This window comes from Oryza brachyantha, chromosome 7 (assembly GCF_000231095.2).
Source record: "Oryza brachyantha chromosome 7, ObraRS2, whole genome shotgun sequence".
Taxonomy (NCBI): domain Eukaryota; kingdom Viridiplantae; phylum Streptophyta; class Magnoliopsida; order Poales; family Poaceae; genus Oryza; species Oryza brachyantha.
In genome coordinates, this window is record NC_023169.2 from 5,653,556 (window position 1) to 5,672,783 (window position 19,228).

The window sequence follows — 19,228 nt, forward strand, 5'->3', positions numbered from 1 at the left end:
ATCACCGACAAATGCAAATTTGTGAAAAGAAAAGATCGTCATGAAATAATTTGAAAATTCACCCTCGTCACTTATTTGATATATTATTGTACATAAATAATAGAAGCACATCATGAACATACTAAAGCATTAAACCATATCATTCAACTCTGCTAGGTAGGTTCCAAAATACATGCCAAGTTCATTGAAGTCTTGCACAACATAGGTCCAAACTAGCATACATCATAGACCACATCATATTTTCAAGCATTTCACTATGTCCTAACATTCACAAAATGATCTGGACATACTATCTAAAAGTCATGTCCTGTATACCCAAAATATCTTTCCCCATGTAACAATTTCACTAAGTCCTAACATTCACAAAATACAATAGCTAACAACATACTTCTTAATAGACAGCCACCATAGTTGCAAAATAACCTTCACAAGTAAAGACAATATCATGGAGTTCTTGTAGCCCTTCCACCCTAAGCATTGGATTGTGTTTCTCGCTCTTCCAACAAACGACGCAGTATCAACTCAGTTTCTGCTTGCCTCAATCTCATTTGCCTCACCTCGTCTTTTGTAGACTGAAGTTCTTCCTTTGTAGAATCAAGTTCTGTTTTGTTAGAGTTAAGTGCTTCCTCCTGAGATGCAATTCGATGAAGCAATTCCCCTTGTACCCTAGCAGCAACTTCTCTCTCAGCTTGCATCATCTTATCAATTTGGGAAGTTGAAAAAACTGTTTTTGCCTTCTTGGATGGTAAAGTAATGCCCATTTTTGAAATGAGTTGGGTGTTGCTGCTCACTTGGCCGAGAGTTTCAGCAGCAATTTGGGTTGGAGACTTTGGTTCTTCACCTTCGTCAGGTTCACGCTGCCTTTCTAGTTCCATCTTGTCCTACAGAAAAAACCAGTTATAGATAAGGATATGGACGGACTAGTTAGGTTCTTGTAAAATAAATATTCATTCCTATTCATCTAGCATCATTAAGTTGCAGAATTGAAATATATATAGGAACAACATTAGAATGATATGAATTAATTCTAGTCTGAATATTCAGATATGCTTTGATTTACAGAAGTAAAAGATAATAACTTACAATAACTTCCTTTGCAAATTCAGTACAACCCTTCTTTGAGCTAGTCATACATTCCCCAAAGAATTCAATAGCATCTGGATCTCTATTTTGAAACTTTGACCTCTAAAAGATGAAGGCATATATAAGTTACAAGCTGAAACAGAACATTGTGCTTTATTTGATAAAAGTAGATATACACACATAGGCTTACAAGAGAAAAGCGATGTGCAATGTAGGAACGAGATCCTGTCCTTTGGTGAAGCTTGACTTGGCCTCGATTTTCCTTCTTCTTGTCACAGGTTTCCTGAAATAAAAATAAAAAGGCTAATTATCTTGTTGTCACATTAGTAAGTCACTTCAGAGCACACAAGTTTATGAGATTTTCACCTTGTGCTTTGGATCATTCCACTTCTTAAGAAGTTTTTCCCAGTCGGCAGCATTTACATTTGGTGGTGGACCTCTTAACTGGATTTGTTCATCTCACAATCCATTAAAGTAATTCTTTTTCAGATGGTAACATTGTTGCCTTACACCCTTCTTAACTATATCTTCACATGCTTTTTTGCTTGGTCCATCATGGTTAACATCAACAACTAGCCTGGTCTAATATAGCAAAAAATCAGAAAATTAGTAGTGATGAATCCAAATAGAGAATTTTAAACCTGATGAGGGAAGGTACATTATACTTACAGCTACTACACCTAGTACTTTTGAAATATGATTAATGTTTTCAACTGTGGCTCCTTCATTATTATCATTTTTACATACTTTCTTGTAGTTCTTCCAGTGTGGATGTATAGGAAGATGATCTCTAAGGGCAACACCACATTCAGATGCTAGTTTTGCAGCCTGTACCGGATGTTCAGGGCGTATCTTCCCTTCAGGTACAAAAATGGCCAATCTGGAACCGTGTCGTTCATTTATCTTGTCAAGACCATGACCCATAGTCCTCTTACGCACATCACGTCTCTTGGGAGTAGGTGCACCTAGCAATCAAATGATTTTTGAGACATATTCTAGAAGAAATTTACACACGCACCAAAATAGAAACTAGCTTACCTCCAATAGATACAGCAAGGCTAGAATTGGAGTGAACTTGTGCATGTTGGTCCTCACATGCGTCACCATCTATTGTATGATTGTTAGTGTTAAAAGTTGAGTAATCCTCATTAAGATTGTTGCCTAGTTGGCTTTGGCCCCCTACTGAAGTGTTCAAAGAAATTGGCATATTTATTCCATCAACAGGTGGGCTATTCAGTCCAGATAATAGTGATCTTGTGCACATTGGAGTACTGGATTGTACATCATTAGTAGTGATTCTATGGTATTTTGAATGATGTTTACCTCCAGGAGCCATCAAAGAAGCCTGGTAGATCAAGGAAACAAAACTATTATACATAATAGTACCTTATGCAAAACAAAACCACTAATGCTATGGTGCCAACAATCCAAATGGAAAGAAATGAAATTTTGATTAGTTTTAGTAACAGACACAGAAGAAATTGATTTCCTTGAGCTTATCTATCTTATTTTATGAAAAGATTAGCACCTTAACATGTGGTCTAGTAGATGTGCATATCTCTTCTTCCAGAGCATCCTGTCCTATTCCATCCTTCTCAAGCTCTGGATTGTCTTCATCAGATTGAGTACACTTCTCAAGGCATGGATCGTATTCAGAATCAGATCCCTCATCTTCAACATTTTTGCTCATGTTCTTATGACATCTTGTGTGTTTATTGGCACTCTTCCTCTTGGTGGTCTTGCTAAGGGATTCTACTAATTTACGCAAGTGTAGTGACTGCACCATTGCTTCATTGTTCTTTATGTTCTCATTCCGCTTGCGCTCATAGTCCGTAAGTTCCATTGCTTCAAATATTGAGTAACATGTGTAGGGGTATAAGAACACAAAACTAATTTTGAATTTTTATTATTCTACTGAAGTTCTTGTTCCATCTAATATTCTATCTCGGTAACCTCATCCCTATAAATCTACCTTAAAATTGCATAATGAAAAAATTGGAGAAAGTCTGGCAAACAAGTGCAGTGTACATGGAGTTGCAAATTATACTTACTAGCATGGTACAAGTAAAATTAATAAGGCAAGTTGGCATAGAAAAATAAAATGTACTGCATCATCTAAAGACTAGTTAATATGTATTGAATAATTTGTTGCATCATCTAAAGACTACTTAATATGTGCTGAAATATTTACATGCTAATCTACCAAAAAAAATCAGAAGAAGAAAAGGGGGTAAACCCTTGATTAAATAGAGAGGACTCTGGAGGACAAACTCCCAAATCCCCTCACATTTGGAGAGTTGATCCAAGCCTCCTTTCCTTGGTCTGATGAGGAGATATGCTGAACTTGTGATACGTTGCTACACGAATTTGGAGCAGGAGAGAGAGTCTGGGATGGAGGATGTGTGTAGAAATGGGGCAGCTTGTGGAGGCGCTGCTCGAGGGAAAGGAGAAACCCAGGTGGGTGCAACTTATATAGTACTGACAGAATTACGAAATTGTCCTAGCAAAGAACACAGGCAAAGGAGAAACCTAAGGGTAGTTCTACCATTTTGCATTATGTTTTGGCGCCAGCACGAAAATTTTGGTCACCGTGGAGGGAAATCCGGAGGGAGAGTTTACTGTCATTCTCTAATAACCAAGTCCATTTGTAAATGGATGAAAAATAGTTACTAGAGTAACCATTTTTCCTACTTATTTGAAAAAATAGCTAGTTTTATATATGGCCGAACAAAATAAAATTTGTACAATTTTTATAATTAAAGGAATATTTCAACCATATAATGTACATTTGTATATGGAATTATACCAATGTATATGAGAATTGAACATTTCAACCATCTAATGGCTTATTTAGGATAGTGAATGGTACCAACTCGTCTAAGAATTGAACATTTCAATCAAAATTATTATTATTAGGGTGCTCCAGGCTATTCATCAATTAAGAGACTATCGTCTTATAATAGTTGAGACAACGAAAGTTGTAATCATTAATGTACTAAAATAATTTTTATTATATTATTTTATTTTCTTCACCTCCATGTAGCATTTTTTTTATATTGATTCCTAGAAGTCATAAAAGGTAACAATAGATTTTGACAATTGATTTCTTATTTAATAAAACACAATATTGAAGGAAAACACTAATGTTATAATAATATTTTTTTCTCCATTTAACCATGCACTCAATGAATGTGCAACAATTATTGCACTTTACCAAACAAATATGCCAACTTTTTTAAAATACAAATATTTGTAAAATGTTTAGTAGGAATTAAAGTTAAGAAAAAAGATTGGTTCCCTTTTAGAAATGCTTAAATTTAAAACGGGGTGAGTATATCGATGTTGTTAACTCATAGGTTTAGAAATGAGAAATAAAATAAATATGTTTTCAATATGTAAATATTAAAATATTTCTTAGCCAAAACATTAATATTAATGCTGGGTTCTTTTGTCCCATATTACTTCTTAGTTTTTTCGTGCGCACTCACCGAATTGTTGAACAGTGCACTTTTTGCAAAAAAGTTTCTGTATATAAGTTCATAAAAATCATTTTAGAATAGATTTTCAATTTTATACTAGCTAAATTTATCATTTATACTATTAAATAGCTATCAAAAACAAATATTTGTTTATCTTTCATCCTTCATCAAACAAATGAACACAACAATGTTTGAGCATTGAATCGTAAACTATTGAGCCTATATTTTTAGATAATGCATATTTAAGATGTAGATAAATAAGACTTTGAAGAATTAAAATTACATTTCACAAAATAATACACATGATTTTAAAGATCTGAAATTCTGATACAACAAAATAGACCATGTATTTTTTTTTAATTTTATGGTACTACGGATATTAATCTAAATTGAAGTTACAAAAAATTAAAGTGAAAACTTAATACGTTAAACAGCCAAACACAACTAAAACTCCATTACGCTTACGCTCGAAAACATCACTGAGTTTATAACAAAGTCATAAATACATTTCATCAATAAGCATACTGAATATTAAATTTCAGAAGCACGACAACAATATACTGATGTCACATAATTGAGGAAGAAAGAGATGAAAAATTACATTTTGCTAACTACCATAAATTCTATTCATCATCAGTTGAATTTGTCTGGCCATTGGCTTCAGCATCGTTGCAGTACTCAAACAAAGTTTCATCTTCATCTTCACTGTCAGTTTCACTAACCATGGGATCCTCATTTTCTTTGATAATCCTCTCAACAACTGTAGCCTCAACATTGCTTTCAGTACCCACATCACAATGCAGAGTTTGTATGATAGGATCAATATAATTTAACATACAAACTCCAGATGAAGAATTGTCTTGCTGGTATGCAACTTCAGTCTGTTGCAGGTGAGCATCATCTTCCTGGCTCCTGTCAAACTCAGGCACATCAAATATATGTCTATGATTGAAATCCTGCACAACTCGCCAATTTTTCCCTAGTTTTGTATCCTCCAAATAAAAGACTTGTGATGCCTGTGTAGCCAAAATAAAAGGATCGTCCTTGTACCAACGACTTCCAACATTAATGCTTTTTAAGTACCCATCATTTTTCATGCGATACTTCTTTCCCTCGAGATCATACCATTCACATCGAAACAAAATCACTGAATGGGTCTTGTTACTGTTTTGTATATAACTCAACTCAATAATTTCTGTGAGCATACCATAGAAATCTATTGTTTCACTGTTATGAGTACCTGCTGTCTTGATGCCACAATTTTGAGTTTTCTTAGCCTTCTCACGGGCAACTGTGTTAAATCGGATGCCATTTGTAATGCAGGACGAATATGATCTTATACGTTTGTCAGGACCATGAGCCAATGCATAGAGGCCTTCACTAATTTCTAATGATCCTTCCCTATGCAAACCTTGAATCTGTAGGAGATGTCAGTATGTAGTACTTGAAAATAATCAGTACAATAGCTAGAATTTAAATCCAGTACACTTACATGATTCTGGAACCATTTTGGAAATTCTTTCGCAAGCCTCTGATCAATATTATCTGCATTTTCTTGCTCTAGTACATCTCTAAATAAACTGAAATAGGAATATAAATTCTGTTAGTAGATTTAAAATATGGTAATATGAATTTGCTATAACAGAGCAAAGGACTGAAGAGATAAGATTTAGAGAACAAGAACTTACTTTATATATTGATCAATCTTATGACAATTATTTAGCACATACCAAATCATCTTATCATATTCACTATGTAAATATTTGAGCGTACAAGCTCCTAGTAGATTAGCACCGTGTGAAAAAACCGAGAGATCAGAGGGTACAATGCTTGTCCTTACATCTCTGTTCCTTTCTCCTCTAGTAAATTTTGTTTGAATATCATCAAAATATCTTGAGCAAAATGTCAAACATTCAGAGGCAATATAAGCCTCTGCAATAGATCCTTCGAGTCTTGCTTTATTTCTAACAAAATGTTTCAAAGTGCCTAGCTTTCTTTCTACTGGATACATCCAGCCATACTTAACTGGACCCCTAAGAATTGCTTCATCTGGTAAGTGAACAGCCAAATGAACCATTACATCAAAAAATGCCGGTGGAAAAATTTTCTCAAGCTTGCAAGGGATTATTGGAATTTCAGCTTTTAACTGTTGCAAGACATCAATTTTCAAAGTCTTAGCACACAACTCCCTAAAGAAGTTTCCCAGCTCCGCGATTGCCTCATATATATCTTTTCGCACAAGCCCTCCTATGGCAACAGGTAAAATGCGCTGTAGTAGTATATGGCAATCATGAGTCTTCAATCCTTGCACTTTATATCCATCAAGATCTACACACCTTGTTAAATTAGAGGCATACCCATCTGGAAATTTAACACCACTTAAAAATTAGCAGAAACTTTTCTTCTACTCCTTATTCATGGTATAACATGCTGCTGGCTTTATATAGGAATTCCCATTATCTTTTAAGTGTAATTCTGTTATTATACCTTGGTCCTGCAAATCAAGTCTTGCACTTACTGTATCCTTTGACTTGCCATCTATATCAAGCAAGGTTCCTAAAATATTATCACAAATGTTCTTCTCAATATGCATAACATCAAGGTTGTGTTGTAACCTTAGTTCTGTCCAATAAGGCAGATCAAACAGGCTACTCTTTAGACACCAATTTGGTTTATCTTTCTCTACACGTTTTCTCTTCTTATTTCTGGCAGGATGCTTACCTAGGGTGATATTTTTAACTTTCTCTAATTGTTCTAGTACTTCAGCACTTGAAAATTTTCTAGGCCTCTCCCTATTTTCATGTTTTCCATTGAATGCTCTGCTTTTCCTCCAAGGATGGTTGTGTGGGAGGAAACGGCGATGACCAACATACCCAATTTTGTGCCTCAGTCGTTGTGAGCAAGGTTCCTCATCACAATCTGCACAAGCAAAGTAGCCCTTTGTGCTTCACCCAGACATAGTACCACGAGCAGGATAGTCATGAATTCCCAAAATAAAGCATGCTCGTAATGAAAAAACTTCGTCAGCATATGCATCATAAGTAGGCACACCATTCCAGAGACGGATCATATCTTCAATAAGAGGCTGCATATATACATGACAATCTTTACCCGGTGCTTTCGGTCCTGGGATAAGTAAAACCATCATAAAATTGGACTGCTCCATGCACATCCATGGTGGGAAATTATATGGTATCACAATGACTGGCCACATACTATAAGAATGGCCACATACTATAAGAATTGCTCATGTTACCAAATGGGTTAAAACCATAAGTAGCAAGACCAAGCCTTATATTATGAGGATCTTGTGCAAATGATTCAAATTTTGTATCAAAATGTTTCCATGCTTCACCATCCGCTGGATGTCTCATTTCATTTTCAACGACTAATCTCTTCTCCTTGTGCCATCGTGCACACTCAGCTCCATCCTTTGACATAAAAATTCTTTGAAGTCTTGGTATTATAGGAAAATAACGAAGAACCTTTTGTGGAACTCTCTTTTTGCCTCCTTTGTCTTTCCACCTTGACTCTCCACATACTGGACAATGATTGTCATTTGCATGCTCCTTCCAAAATAAGGCGCAATCATACTTACATGCATGAATTGACTCATAGCCTAGTCCAACCTGTCGGAGTATATTTTTGATCTCATTGTATGACTTTGGCAAATTACTACCATTAGGAAGTGCTGCAGAAAGCAATTGTAGCAAAGAATTGAATCCAGAATTAGTAATTCGATTGTAAACCTTGATGTGCATTAGTTTAATCAAGAAGGATAGTCTTGAGAATTCAGTGCAACCCGGATAAAGCTCACGCTTGGCCTCTTCAATCAAATTTGCAAATATATTAGGCCCATTTTCACCATTTGCTGCAGCTGTGTACAGATCCTCAATTAAACTAGGCACTCCACTGTCCTTATTTTTCTCCTCATCTCCAAAGTCATCCTGAACCATTGAAGCCCCTTCGCCAAATATCCCTTCTTGATCTGCTACATGGCCAAGTTCATCATCATTCACATCAACTTCCGCTTGAACATCATTTATTGATTCTCCATGGTGTATCCATCGAGTATATGTCCTTGACATTCCGTAAATATGGATATGGTTCTCTACCTCTTCTTGAGATTTGCGTTCATGATTAAGGCAACGACGACATGGGCAAAATATTTCATCATTTTCACTGAAATGATTTCGAACAAATTGCATAAATTGGGCCACACCATTTACATAGGTAGGAGTGAACGGCAAAGCATTTATCCAACTTTTCTCCATTTCACCCTAAAAACAAAAATATTGATGTCAATCCCCATATTGTGTGCAAAATAATATCAATGTGACATACAATTTAACACATCAGTGTAATATTAATGTTTTACTATGGCAATATTTACATAAAAACATATATCTTTTACATTTTAATACATAAGGTTCAGTGAATAAATAATTTTCTGTACAGGCATTTCATCAAACAGCTTCAGCTCAAAAAGTTAGGGTTAGAGTTCTAATCAAATTTTGTTGAGATCTGGTATAGAGAGCTAAAGACAATGAGATTGGTAAGTATCAGTTAGGAAAAAAAACAAAATCGATTTCTTTGACATTTATAATTTGTAGGATTCAAAGAACTCAAACATCTAAATATTAAAAATTGCAAGGCATACAACTCACTTTCGATTGCACACAGCACCTTGAAATGTTTTGCTAGCTATCTTCTTATCGGAAGATGTTAACAACACCAAGAACCATGGTGGAAGATTAGAAGAGAAATGATAGAGTAGATCAGAACACCACCCCAATCCTTTTTCAGTGGTGTATTTGAGTGAGCAAGAATGCGGAAAGCTAGCTGCAGCCTGCAGTATGGTGTGGATATTTTTAAAGAATCTATGACGATTGAGAATCATCATAAACAATATAGAAGCCCTATGCTTCCAAATATGTGACGAATGCCTTCTTCGTCATAATGTTGTAAGCATTTTATGACAATACTTAACTGTCATTGTGCAACATTAGCATCATAAAGTTTCATTGACTGGTCAGTACTTGGCTTCCTAGTTTTCTATGACGAAATTCTTCGGATATTTTACGACGTAATTTTACCCATCGTCATAAACATATAGGCCATGCTAAAGATTCTGGCAACATGATTTTATTCGTCATAATTGAGCACTATACATGACAAATACATCTTTTGTCATTAGGGTAATCGTCATAGTAGACCAACTTTGTTGTAGTGGACCTAGTAGGGATGAAAATAGATCGGAAACGGACGAAAACCACCTTTACCATTTCCGTTTCCCTATCTTTTTCAGTATCAGAATCGAAATCGGAGACCTCGTATATGAAAATGAAATCGAATGTTATCAAATACGAAAATGGGGCATGACACATGTGGTTGGAGGTTCTATTCTTGGAGATGAATATTATTATGTCGTTGTTCATAGTCTTATTAATGTTGCTGAAGAGGAAATTTTACCTATAACGTATGACTAAATTCGAACGTGAGAAGATGTTGTTGGTTGTTGTATTGCTTGGCCCCATAAACATGTAACTCCAGTTAATACAGATCTTGATGTACTTTTTGGAAGTTTTGGATAATGTATATATATACTGTGCATGATATGTTTTGCAGGTTAAGAGAGTGAAGCACAATCCCAAGAAGCAGCACATAAACCGAGAAAAGGTGATTTTATTTAGTGAATTTTCATTCTTTATTTGCACAAGCTATGATTTATGTTGTTTTCATTGTTCCATAATTGTTCCATAATGTCTAAAAATTTTAAGAAGCCCCAAAAACATGCATGCCCACTTGATGTGTAGTCAAGTATTTAGTTACTAGTGATCAATTCGTTCTTCGAGAACTTGAAGGAAATTACATTTTACTTCCAAATATATCAGTGCATTAATTTTTTCCACTGTACAATCTACGATATGTCTACAAGAATGTTTAAGTTTGAATTGAATGGTTGCTGTTCAGTAATGAAGTATGATTTCATGGCTTCTCGGATGTTCAGCTACATGTACGTGGTATTTTCTACTATCATTGGAAAATATTTATTATATTTCAATGTCTCAAGGCGGTGATACTAATCAAATAAATAAGAAAAATACCGTACTAAACATGCGTGCATGAATAAATTTATTAATATTAGGTCTATAATACAAATATGAAGTTGTTCAGACGTTATAGGAACAATCACTACCTTAATTGAGACAATGCAGAGGACGTCATTTATATGGCAATTTAGATACTGTCTATACGATAGGCTAGTGGCACACAAAAAGTGCCTCTACCGTACAACGGAAGTGTCTCTATGGACTAAGAACACGTACAAAGGTGTTTATTAGCTGACTCTCTCAATTGTCACGTAAGCAAATTTGGTGACGTGGAGAAAAAAAAAGGAATGGGTAAGAAAAGCTATTGTCATGCATGGCAACGACTTAGAGTTGACTCTTAGTATTTATTAAAGGAAACTTTCTTATAAAAAGGAAACTAGCGTAATAAAAAATATTTTATGATATTAATGAAGAAACCACCTGACTCTACCTTTGTACATATCATTATAAAATATACTTTTTTGCTGACATGGCTTAAAATAGAACCTACAATGGGCTCTATCATTGTACATGCCCTAATTGTGTAGTGGATCACGGCATTAATAGGAAGAATTTGAGTCGCACAAAATCATCATTAGGGTGTTGTATTAAATTAAAGTCCCAATAAAGGTGGTTGCCATTAATGGCCAGACATAAAACAAATTAAAGTAAAGAAAAAATAATCCTAAATTATGCATACTTTCACTAATTAACCATCTAGAATGCTCTTATGTGCAAATGCACAATTTCCAGCTACTTACAAATACTCCCTCTATCCTAAAATACATTTACTTTTCAGTTTTTGGATGCAATATTTGACTCTTCATCTTTTTTTTTTTATTAATATTTTATTATTATTAGATGATAAAACATGAATAGTACTTTACAATGACTAATATTTTTGAGCTTCTTTTATAAATTTTTCAAATAAGACGAATGGTCAACCGCTAGACACAGAAACCAAAAGATAGTCTTTTTTTTGGGATAGTGGTAGTATTTTGTAGTGTTAAATTACAAAATTATGTCTTGGCATGTGCCACTGTGCTGTGTTATAATATTAGTTGTAATTCCTCCATTCCATATATTAAGACTTTGTGTGTTTGTCTAAATTCATCGATCTATCAATATATATGTTTTGTATATATATGTCTAGATTCATTAGTACATATATAAATTTAGGCAAGACAAAATAAAATCTTATAATATAGAACAGAGAAAAATACCATCTTGCAGTTTACCATTAATATACATATTTTTGCACAATGACAAATTTGGGCATAATATGCTGGATGCCAGCCCATAGTAATTGTTCACTCGGACCCGACATCACATTTCCCTATATCCGAGAGGACGTGTTGTCTTGACCTTTCACCGGTTTTTTTTGCTGGGACTCCTCTAAGTTCAATGATAGGTATTGTATGTTTTGTTGCATCGGATGCTCATTTCTATTCCTATTATGACATGGCTCAATCATGACCATATCATCCCTCTCAATGAAATGAAATACATTCAAATGTAAAGCATTTGTAGAACATGTTTTTTTCTTTTTTAAAAATATTTTAATAAATAATTTTATTACTAAACCTCTCACACAAAAATTTTCACCTTTTATACCTTTTTGGCCATGGCACCCCTACTGGTATGGCAAAAAGGGCTAACATGCCAAGCTGACTAGCATAGTGTGCTAGGAACATGATGCCGCTTCGACTACTAAGTGTGGCGGTATTGTCTTGGAACACCAAGCGGAGTGACGTGGCCAAAAGATTTTGTTAGTGGAAATATTTATCTAGAAGGTTTATTAATAAAATTATTTATTTAAAAGGTTTAAAAAAAGATTGTAGAACATACTCATAGGAAGTGTAGATATAATAATATTATGGTGTATATTTTGATTTGTATATTAGTGACATAATCATAGCAATAGATAACTTACCATATATACATTTGTGCGACCATTAATTACCTCCTCCTTTGTTGAATTTCTAAATCTGTTATTTATAGTAATACTAAAAATAGACCTCCAATCTGAAATACCCAACATATCTTTCAGAACAGTCCATGTAATGGCTAGGGTTAATTAGCATATCCTCCTCTCCTCCACTTGTTTAGCCATCTCTATCTTGCTCTTGCAAGATCATAACTGCTCTCTGCTTGAGTGGCCACCTCAATATTTGGGGTTTTAGGCATTTGAAGTTTAATATTTGTTTATTATTTTTTTTGAAGCAAAAGATACATGGTTTATAGCCGTGTGGCCGGCTGGCTAATTAAGCGGCCAAAATCAAAGACTGTACAGTTTGGAAGCATTGCATATTGCATATGAGAATTATAATTTTCAAATAAGATCGATCAAACAGAGATGAGTACGTAGAAGTCCGCGGTATCCAATTAGTTTAGGTTGAGAAATACTTAAAGCACCTTGTAATAATAAACCAAATCGTAACAATAAATAAAATAAATAATTATTGAGTTAAATGGTTAAATGTAGTCAACTGTTACTTCTATCCCAAAACATGGGAGATTTTACCTAAATCATTTATATTTTTGGACAGAACGAGCAGTCAATAACGGCATTTGTTGTCAAAATCTAGAGGGGGTGAAAGTTTTATATATTTGCACTTATTGAAAGATCTGGAACTTTCGTGGTCGTTGGTGAGAGAACTCATCTTGATTTTTCAGCGAATAAGTCCATATGAATCTCTGATGCAACCAAAAATTACAAAACCTATGATTTGCAGTTGAATCCAGTGTTGCAACACTCACATTCACATCTTTCGAATTCAAATGATACCCATGTCCTCATCTCGTTCCACCTGTTCCATACAGGAAATTAAATAAATATAGTGAGTGAGGAATTGTCCTATCCAAATAAACACAAATTATCCCAGAGAGGAAAAACAAAAGATAATTCCATGCATCAATTTCATGTTTTGTATAACAAGAAAGACTGTAAATAAAAAAGGCAGCATGCCCACTTTTCACTAGCAACAAGTTTTATCATACTAACATCTCTGAATAACAAAATTTCAAGGGCTGAGACTGTAATCAACACGAGAGGTAGGTGCAATTGTTCAATATATGGCGATGACAAAATGTTATAATGTCCTCGAGAAAGAATAATGAGATTGTGATTGTTGATTTACCTCGGTGATAAGCTTCTTGGATCTTTTCCCAATTTTTGATCTCAAATTAGGACCTAGTCCTCTGGGTTTCATTGCTACTAGTTCATCCAAAAGATCATCTTTATCCGTGCCACCTGCAATCATTTTAGTTACATTTTTTCTTAGTGAAGATCGAATTGGAATGAAATCATAGGCTATTAACCTTTCTGTCTGCTAATAATCCAACATTTGTAACATATCATCTGGGATGGGCATATTAAATTTCCTTCATATCATCATGGAACTCTGAAACATAAATCAAAAAACGGCAAGCTATTATTAGTAGTATCACCATGAGGGAAGCCTTCAAAGTCTTCCATATCTTCAGTTTCATCCATCTCAATTTCATCACCTTCGACATACTCGATGCACTCTTCCTGTAATGACAATGATTACATGGATTATTAGTTCGTGAACATTGAGAGAACACAATATGAGCAATTCTGCACACTGCACGTAGTAGCAATGCTTACTTCTTCCTCTTCCTCAGGAGGAGCTACATCATCTTTCTCCATGTCAAGAATGTTAGAATAAGACAAATAAATGATGAACACAGTAGATCAATCATAGAAGACACGAGATTTAATGTGAAAAACCCTCGCAAAGTAGGAGAGAAAAAATCACGGGCGCCAGCCAGCAAAATATCTTCACTATTTCGAGATGAGGTTATAACGCTACACGGTGGGCCTTCGCTTCGCTCCGTCGAAGTCGGCCTTTCGTCCTAGGGATTTGGATCATAACTCAACAAACAATAGCCTCAAACTCTTTGAAGGGATAACTACAGATTTGACTATTTTGGGATCATATATTTTACTTTTGAGCCGTTCCTTCAATTCATTTTCGATGATCTGCATGACATCAGGTACATGTTAGAAAAAGGATAACTATGAAGGACATGATAATAACATCACAAATAATAAACATTTTCTAATTGCGCAGCCTTGTCAGCTTTGTCCAATCCCCCTAAGATGTTTCTTAGTGTTCATCCTAGGCATTGTTATAAGCTTCTCTCTCACAAGGTGATGAGGAGAATTATTATAATCTTTTAATTGCATCGGAGATGTCGGCAGAAGAAAGTCCACAAATAGGGTATACATAAAACATAAATCAGATTATAATGAAATACTACTACATCGAAATGCACAAAGTCCAAAGATGAGACTTCGACGGCGTGGTGACCTACACAACATAGGTGATTTGGCTGCATCGAAATGCACGAATTTTCAACAATGACTACAGTAAATCCCCGGCGGAAGTCATGGAGCGGGTGCTTCACCTAGTACGAGAGAGGGAACAAGCTTTAGAGCTGTAACATTGGGTTGGTCAGGTTGTCGGAACATGTAACATAGTGAAAGGCCATTTGGCCTGCTGAACCTTGTCTTTTTTTCTGCCAATCTATTGAATGGCAGAGCTCCGGACGCTTACCTCAAAAAAAAATTACTACTACATCATATCACCTAAGAAAAAACTTACGAGCTGTCAATACAGTTATTGTTTTTCCATTAATTTTAAAAAGTTTGAATGAAGTGCATGTACATGATACTCTTTAGGCCATAGAACTATGCAACGAAATTTGCATCTTCATTATCTATCTATAATTGAATATAGCAGAAATCTAGGCAGTTCTTGGCCTTATATCATATTAAACGATTTGCCAATTGCAGTCATTTTACATAGTGCTGGTTCTGATCACACGTGAAATACATAGAAACCAATGCAGAGTTCAATTTACACAAATCTGGTATTTAAACTACATTGGGAAGCAGAGGTGGTACTTAATTTTGTTTTAGAGAAATTACATCATTAGATTTGTCATTCGGAATGCTTTTCTGATATTATTAGTTTATTATTATACATAATGAGCAAGTATAAAGCAGTTATGGTCAAAGTCACATTTTTCGAATAAAAAATTTGTACACAAAATGTAAGTACTTCAGCAACCATATTCACAATGATACGCGGCACGTATCTTGCAACAATTATCCCAGATTTTGCACCTGACTACTTTACCACTACAATATGAATAATATCATGCTCAGCTTAAGATCATATGATTGGGTAACTTGCAGGCTTAGGGGTGGGAATGGGGTTCTTTCGCAACCCTATTTAATTCTTAAAAAAAATTTAGTTTAAAACTCTACGTAACTTAATTTCAACCCGTTTTGAACCCAGCCCTTAAATTTTATAGGTAAAATATTGGGCCCATTTACCACCCCCCTAACTGCAACTCTTAGTACGAGGATGTCGGCTTGAACAAAAAAATGAGCAAAGAACAAAGAAGTGCTTGAGTTACCTCCTTTTAAGAAAAATCATAAGAAAGTGAATGGAACAATGCTACTCACATTTAAGTGTACATAAATAACTACCAAGTTCTCTTCCAACAATGATATGTTGTAACACCAAATTAAAACAGTATATATATATTATACCCCGATTTTTATTATCAGATGACGCTAACAGAAAAGTCATAATGAAAACACTATGGAAATAAACTGAATAACCTACCTCACTGTCAGTTCAAGCTTCCTCATTCTTATCCGATACTGAGTCATTTTTGTCAGGCGCTGCTTAATCTTGTGAACAAGCAACTTGGGCCAAAATTCCTGTATAATGAAGGAAAGACAAGCAATGAGACTAAATAAATAAAGATTATGTCCAGATGGGCAGGCAAAATATGTGTAAGCTCTATGTGCATACGAGATGCTTGTTGATGATTTCCAAGGCTTTCTCATAGTTCCTGGGTAGTTTGACCCTCTCCCACAGTTTGTTTGGAAGATGAGCTCTTTCCGCTGTTTTCATGTATAGGTAGAAAATACCTGCAAGGCCAGAAGAAAATGACAAATCAAAAATAGAAACAGAATGTAGCCAAAAAGATTCAGATCATAAACATGATTTGTATCTAGGAAAGGATTTGGAGCATAATAAGTTTGAATTTGCAATTAAAGATTAGACTGCAATCTGCATCTTAGGATGCACAAAAGTATTCTGAAAGCCTTCATATATATATTTTTTTATATGTTGTTTCATCAAGGCAACACCATATAAATCGAGTAATTCACTCATGGACAGGAAAAATAATTGTGTGTTTAGTTTAAGAGTTTTTTTTAACATTGTTAAAAAGGTATCTCGAGGTATCAATTTGTTAGTGTAAAAAATTAATACCTCAAGGTCAATGTATCTTGAAGTATCATAATTTTATAGTAAAATTTTTGGTACCTCAAGATAATTTTAAAAGACTGTAAAAAAAACCTTAGTTTAATAACACCATGGATAGTAATAATTTCATCTAGTCGACTTAGCAAACACTAGCAAGAAAGCAAGATTTGATTAAACGCACACTTTTTAAAGTTGAACATATAATTATTTTTTTGCGATTAAATTAACTAAATCGAATTTCCAAGTTGAGAGACTACTTTTTTTCTAAACTGAATGCTTGCCAACCAGTTAGATAGCAAATATAACTAATGAAATAGTTATTCTCAATCCCATTTAAAAATGATTCTGAATTATTAATTTTATTCATAATCTACAACATAATTACAAAACATGAAAGAGAGGAAACAAATAAACAATTCATCTAGCCGTTCGTTACGTGTTGAATAACTGAACTAGTAGTGACTACAGCAACTTATCATTGATTCATGACTTATATGAGAGAATTGAAGTCTAGGGGTAAATATATGAATTTTCTACTCGGGTGACGCGGATGGCATATAAGGAAAAAGATTCAGTTCGATGGTATATAAAGGAATAATTAATTATTTTACAACGGCATATAAAAAAAACCGTGAACTTTCGATAGCTTATATGGAATTTCCTGTAATTATAATATAAAACAGAAAGGAGAAAGGCAGTAAAAATTCACCGTCGTGATCGAGGATGGTGGCGTAGCGGCTGTTGGCGAGCGGGCAGGAGCTCCGGTTGCATATGCCGGTGACATTGTAGGGGTTCCGGCAGAACGTTCCCGTCGTGATCCTGCGCGCCACCCCCCCCCCCCCCCAAAAAAAAAAAAAACCATCACATCGATCCTTCATTCATCTCTCTCTCTCCCGGTTTATCGATCTCTCTCAAACCAACTAAGAACACCCCAACGATCGATGTGGACACAGCAAAAGAAAAGCAAAAAGAACAGATCAGAAAAGATGGATGGGCATATATATAGAATACTTGGCCATGAAGCTACAGTGGTTGTGGCGGATGCAGTGCCATATCACCTCGTCGCTCATCTTCGATGCCTGCCTTCTCGCGTGCCGCCCTCGAATTAATTTCTTTCCAGGCAAAAAAAAAAACTGATCGAAACTCAAGCTGTTATTAATGGTAGTATACTAATTAATAAGGTTAGTTAAACAGAAGAGAAATATAGGAAAGCTAGTACTAAGCTAGCTTGTACATACATTGTAGAAGAGGGAGATGAGAAAGAAGATGTACCGGTGCTTGGAGAGATCACCTCGCCGGCGGCGGAATCAGAAGCGGAACGCGAGCGGTGTCGTCGCGAAGAAGATCGAGTAGGGCAAGGTAAAATAAACACTGGTACTGGGCTTATGAGGCCCATCCCGCATCCCACTCAGATTTCTAGAGGAACTTTGGGCCCAAAACGATCCTGCCATAGGCCATTGGGCCCTTTAAGTACTCATCTTTTCACTTGCTCCCTCTGGTTTTATAATATATGTTTTTTATTGAAGTATATTTCAAGAGTAATATATACATATAGTCTCCGTATAAAAAAAATTTATGGTGTTTACGGAATATATATGTATAGGTAGGCATATTTAAACCTAGGACTGGCCTGGGCTTAGAAAAAGACCGATCAGAAAAAACTAGACCTCAGCCCAACAGTTAAGAGAAAGACAAAGCTTTGGCCCAGCCCTTCATGGATCTGGTTAGGCTTTTTTGGTTTTTTAGGTTTTTGAGCTTCGATATCTTGGCCCGGGCTTATATAAGTATCGAAGGGTGGTGCGTATATAAGTGATGAAGACATGGGTAAGGTACACAGTAAAAATTATCATAATAGATTTCAGTGAAGTAATTAACCTATTAATTATGGCCATATTCCATCATGTCAATATATTACACCCTCCATTTTTTATCATAAGTCACTTGAAATTTGTTATAAGTCAAACCTCTTCATGTTTAACCAAATTTATAGGAAAATGTACTAAAATCTAAAGCACCAAATTACTTTCACTAAATATACTATTGTATATATTGTTACGATATATTTATCTTGTGTTGGAAATGCTATTCAAATAATTTACCTCTTTTCTTTCCGGATATATAATTTTCATTAACTAACCTGTATAACAAACTGAAAACTATAGAAATCATGCACTACAAAGTGAGCGAAATTTGTTTACTATACAAGTAAAATGCAATACATATATACGATTCCGGAACTGGGTAAACAAGAAGTAACCTG

The 19,228-nt window shown here is 35.0% G+C and overlaps 1 protein-coding gene and 1 pseudogene across 1 annotated transcript; both read right to left on the bottom strand.

Annotated features, from left to right (window-relative positions):
* Window positions 1–153: 153 nt before the first annotated feature.
* On the bottom strand, window positions 154–2,926 carry LOC107304598. Its single transcript, XM_040525883.1, has 8 exons — window positions 2,612–2,926; window positions 2,122–2,428; window positions 1,831–2,048; window positions 1,617–1,665; window positions 1,450–1,541; window positions 1,274–1,366; window positions 1,084–1,185; window positions 154–881 (listed from the first exon to the last, which is right to left on the bottom strand). Exons 1-8 carry the CDS (start codon window positions 2,924–2,926, stop codon window positions 471–473), a joined length of 1,587 nt encoding a protein of 528 aa, XP_040381817.1. The 3' UTR covers window positions 154–470.
* A 10,217-nt stretch (window positions 2,927–13,143) lies between these two features.
* LOC102701009 lies at window positions 13,144–18,271 on the bottom strand (annotated as a pseudogene).
* Between the last annotated feature and the right edge of the window lie 957 nt (window positions 18,272–19,228).

Bases quoted from the DNA above. Each gene is read 5' to 3' on its own strand.
- LOC107304598 (XM_040525883.1), bottom strand. From the start codon at position 2,926: ATGGAACTTACGGACTATGAGCGCAAGCGGAATGAGAACATAAAGAAC. The intron at 2,049-2,121 runs GTAAGCTAGTTT...TTTGATTGCTAG, and splicing joins CCTTGCTGTATCTATTGGAG to GTGCACCTACTCCCAAGAGA. The intron at 882-1,083 runs GTAAGTTATTAT...TTTTTTCTGTAG, and splicing joins AATTTGCAAAGGAAGTTATT to GACAAGATGGAACTAGAAAG.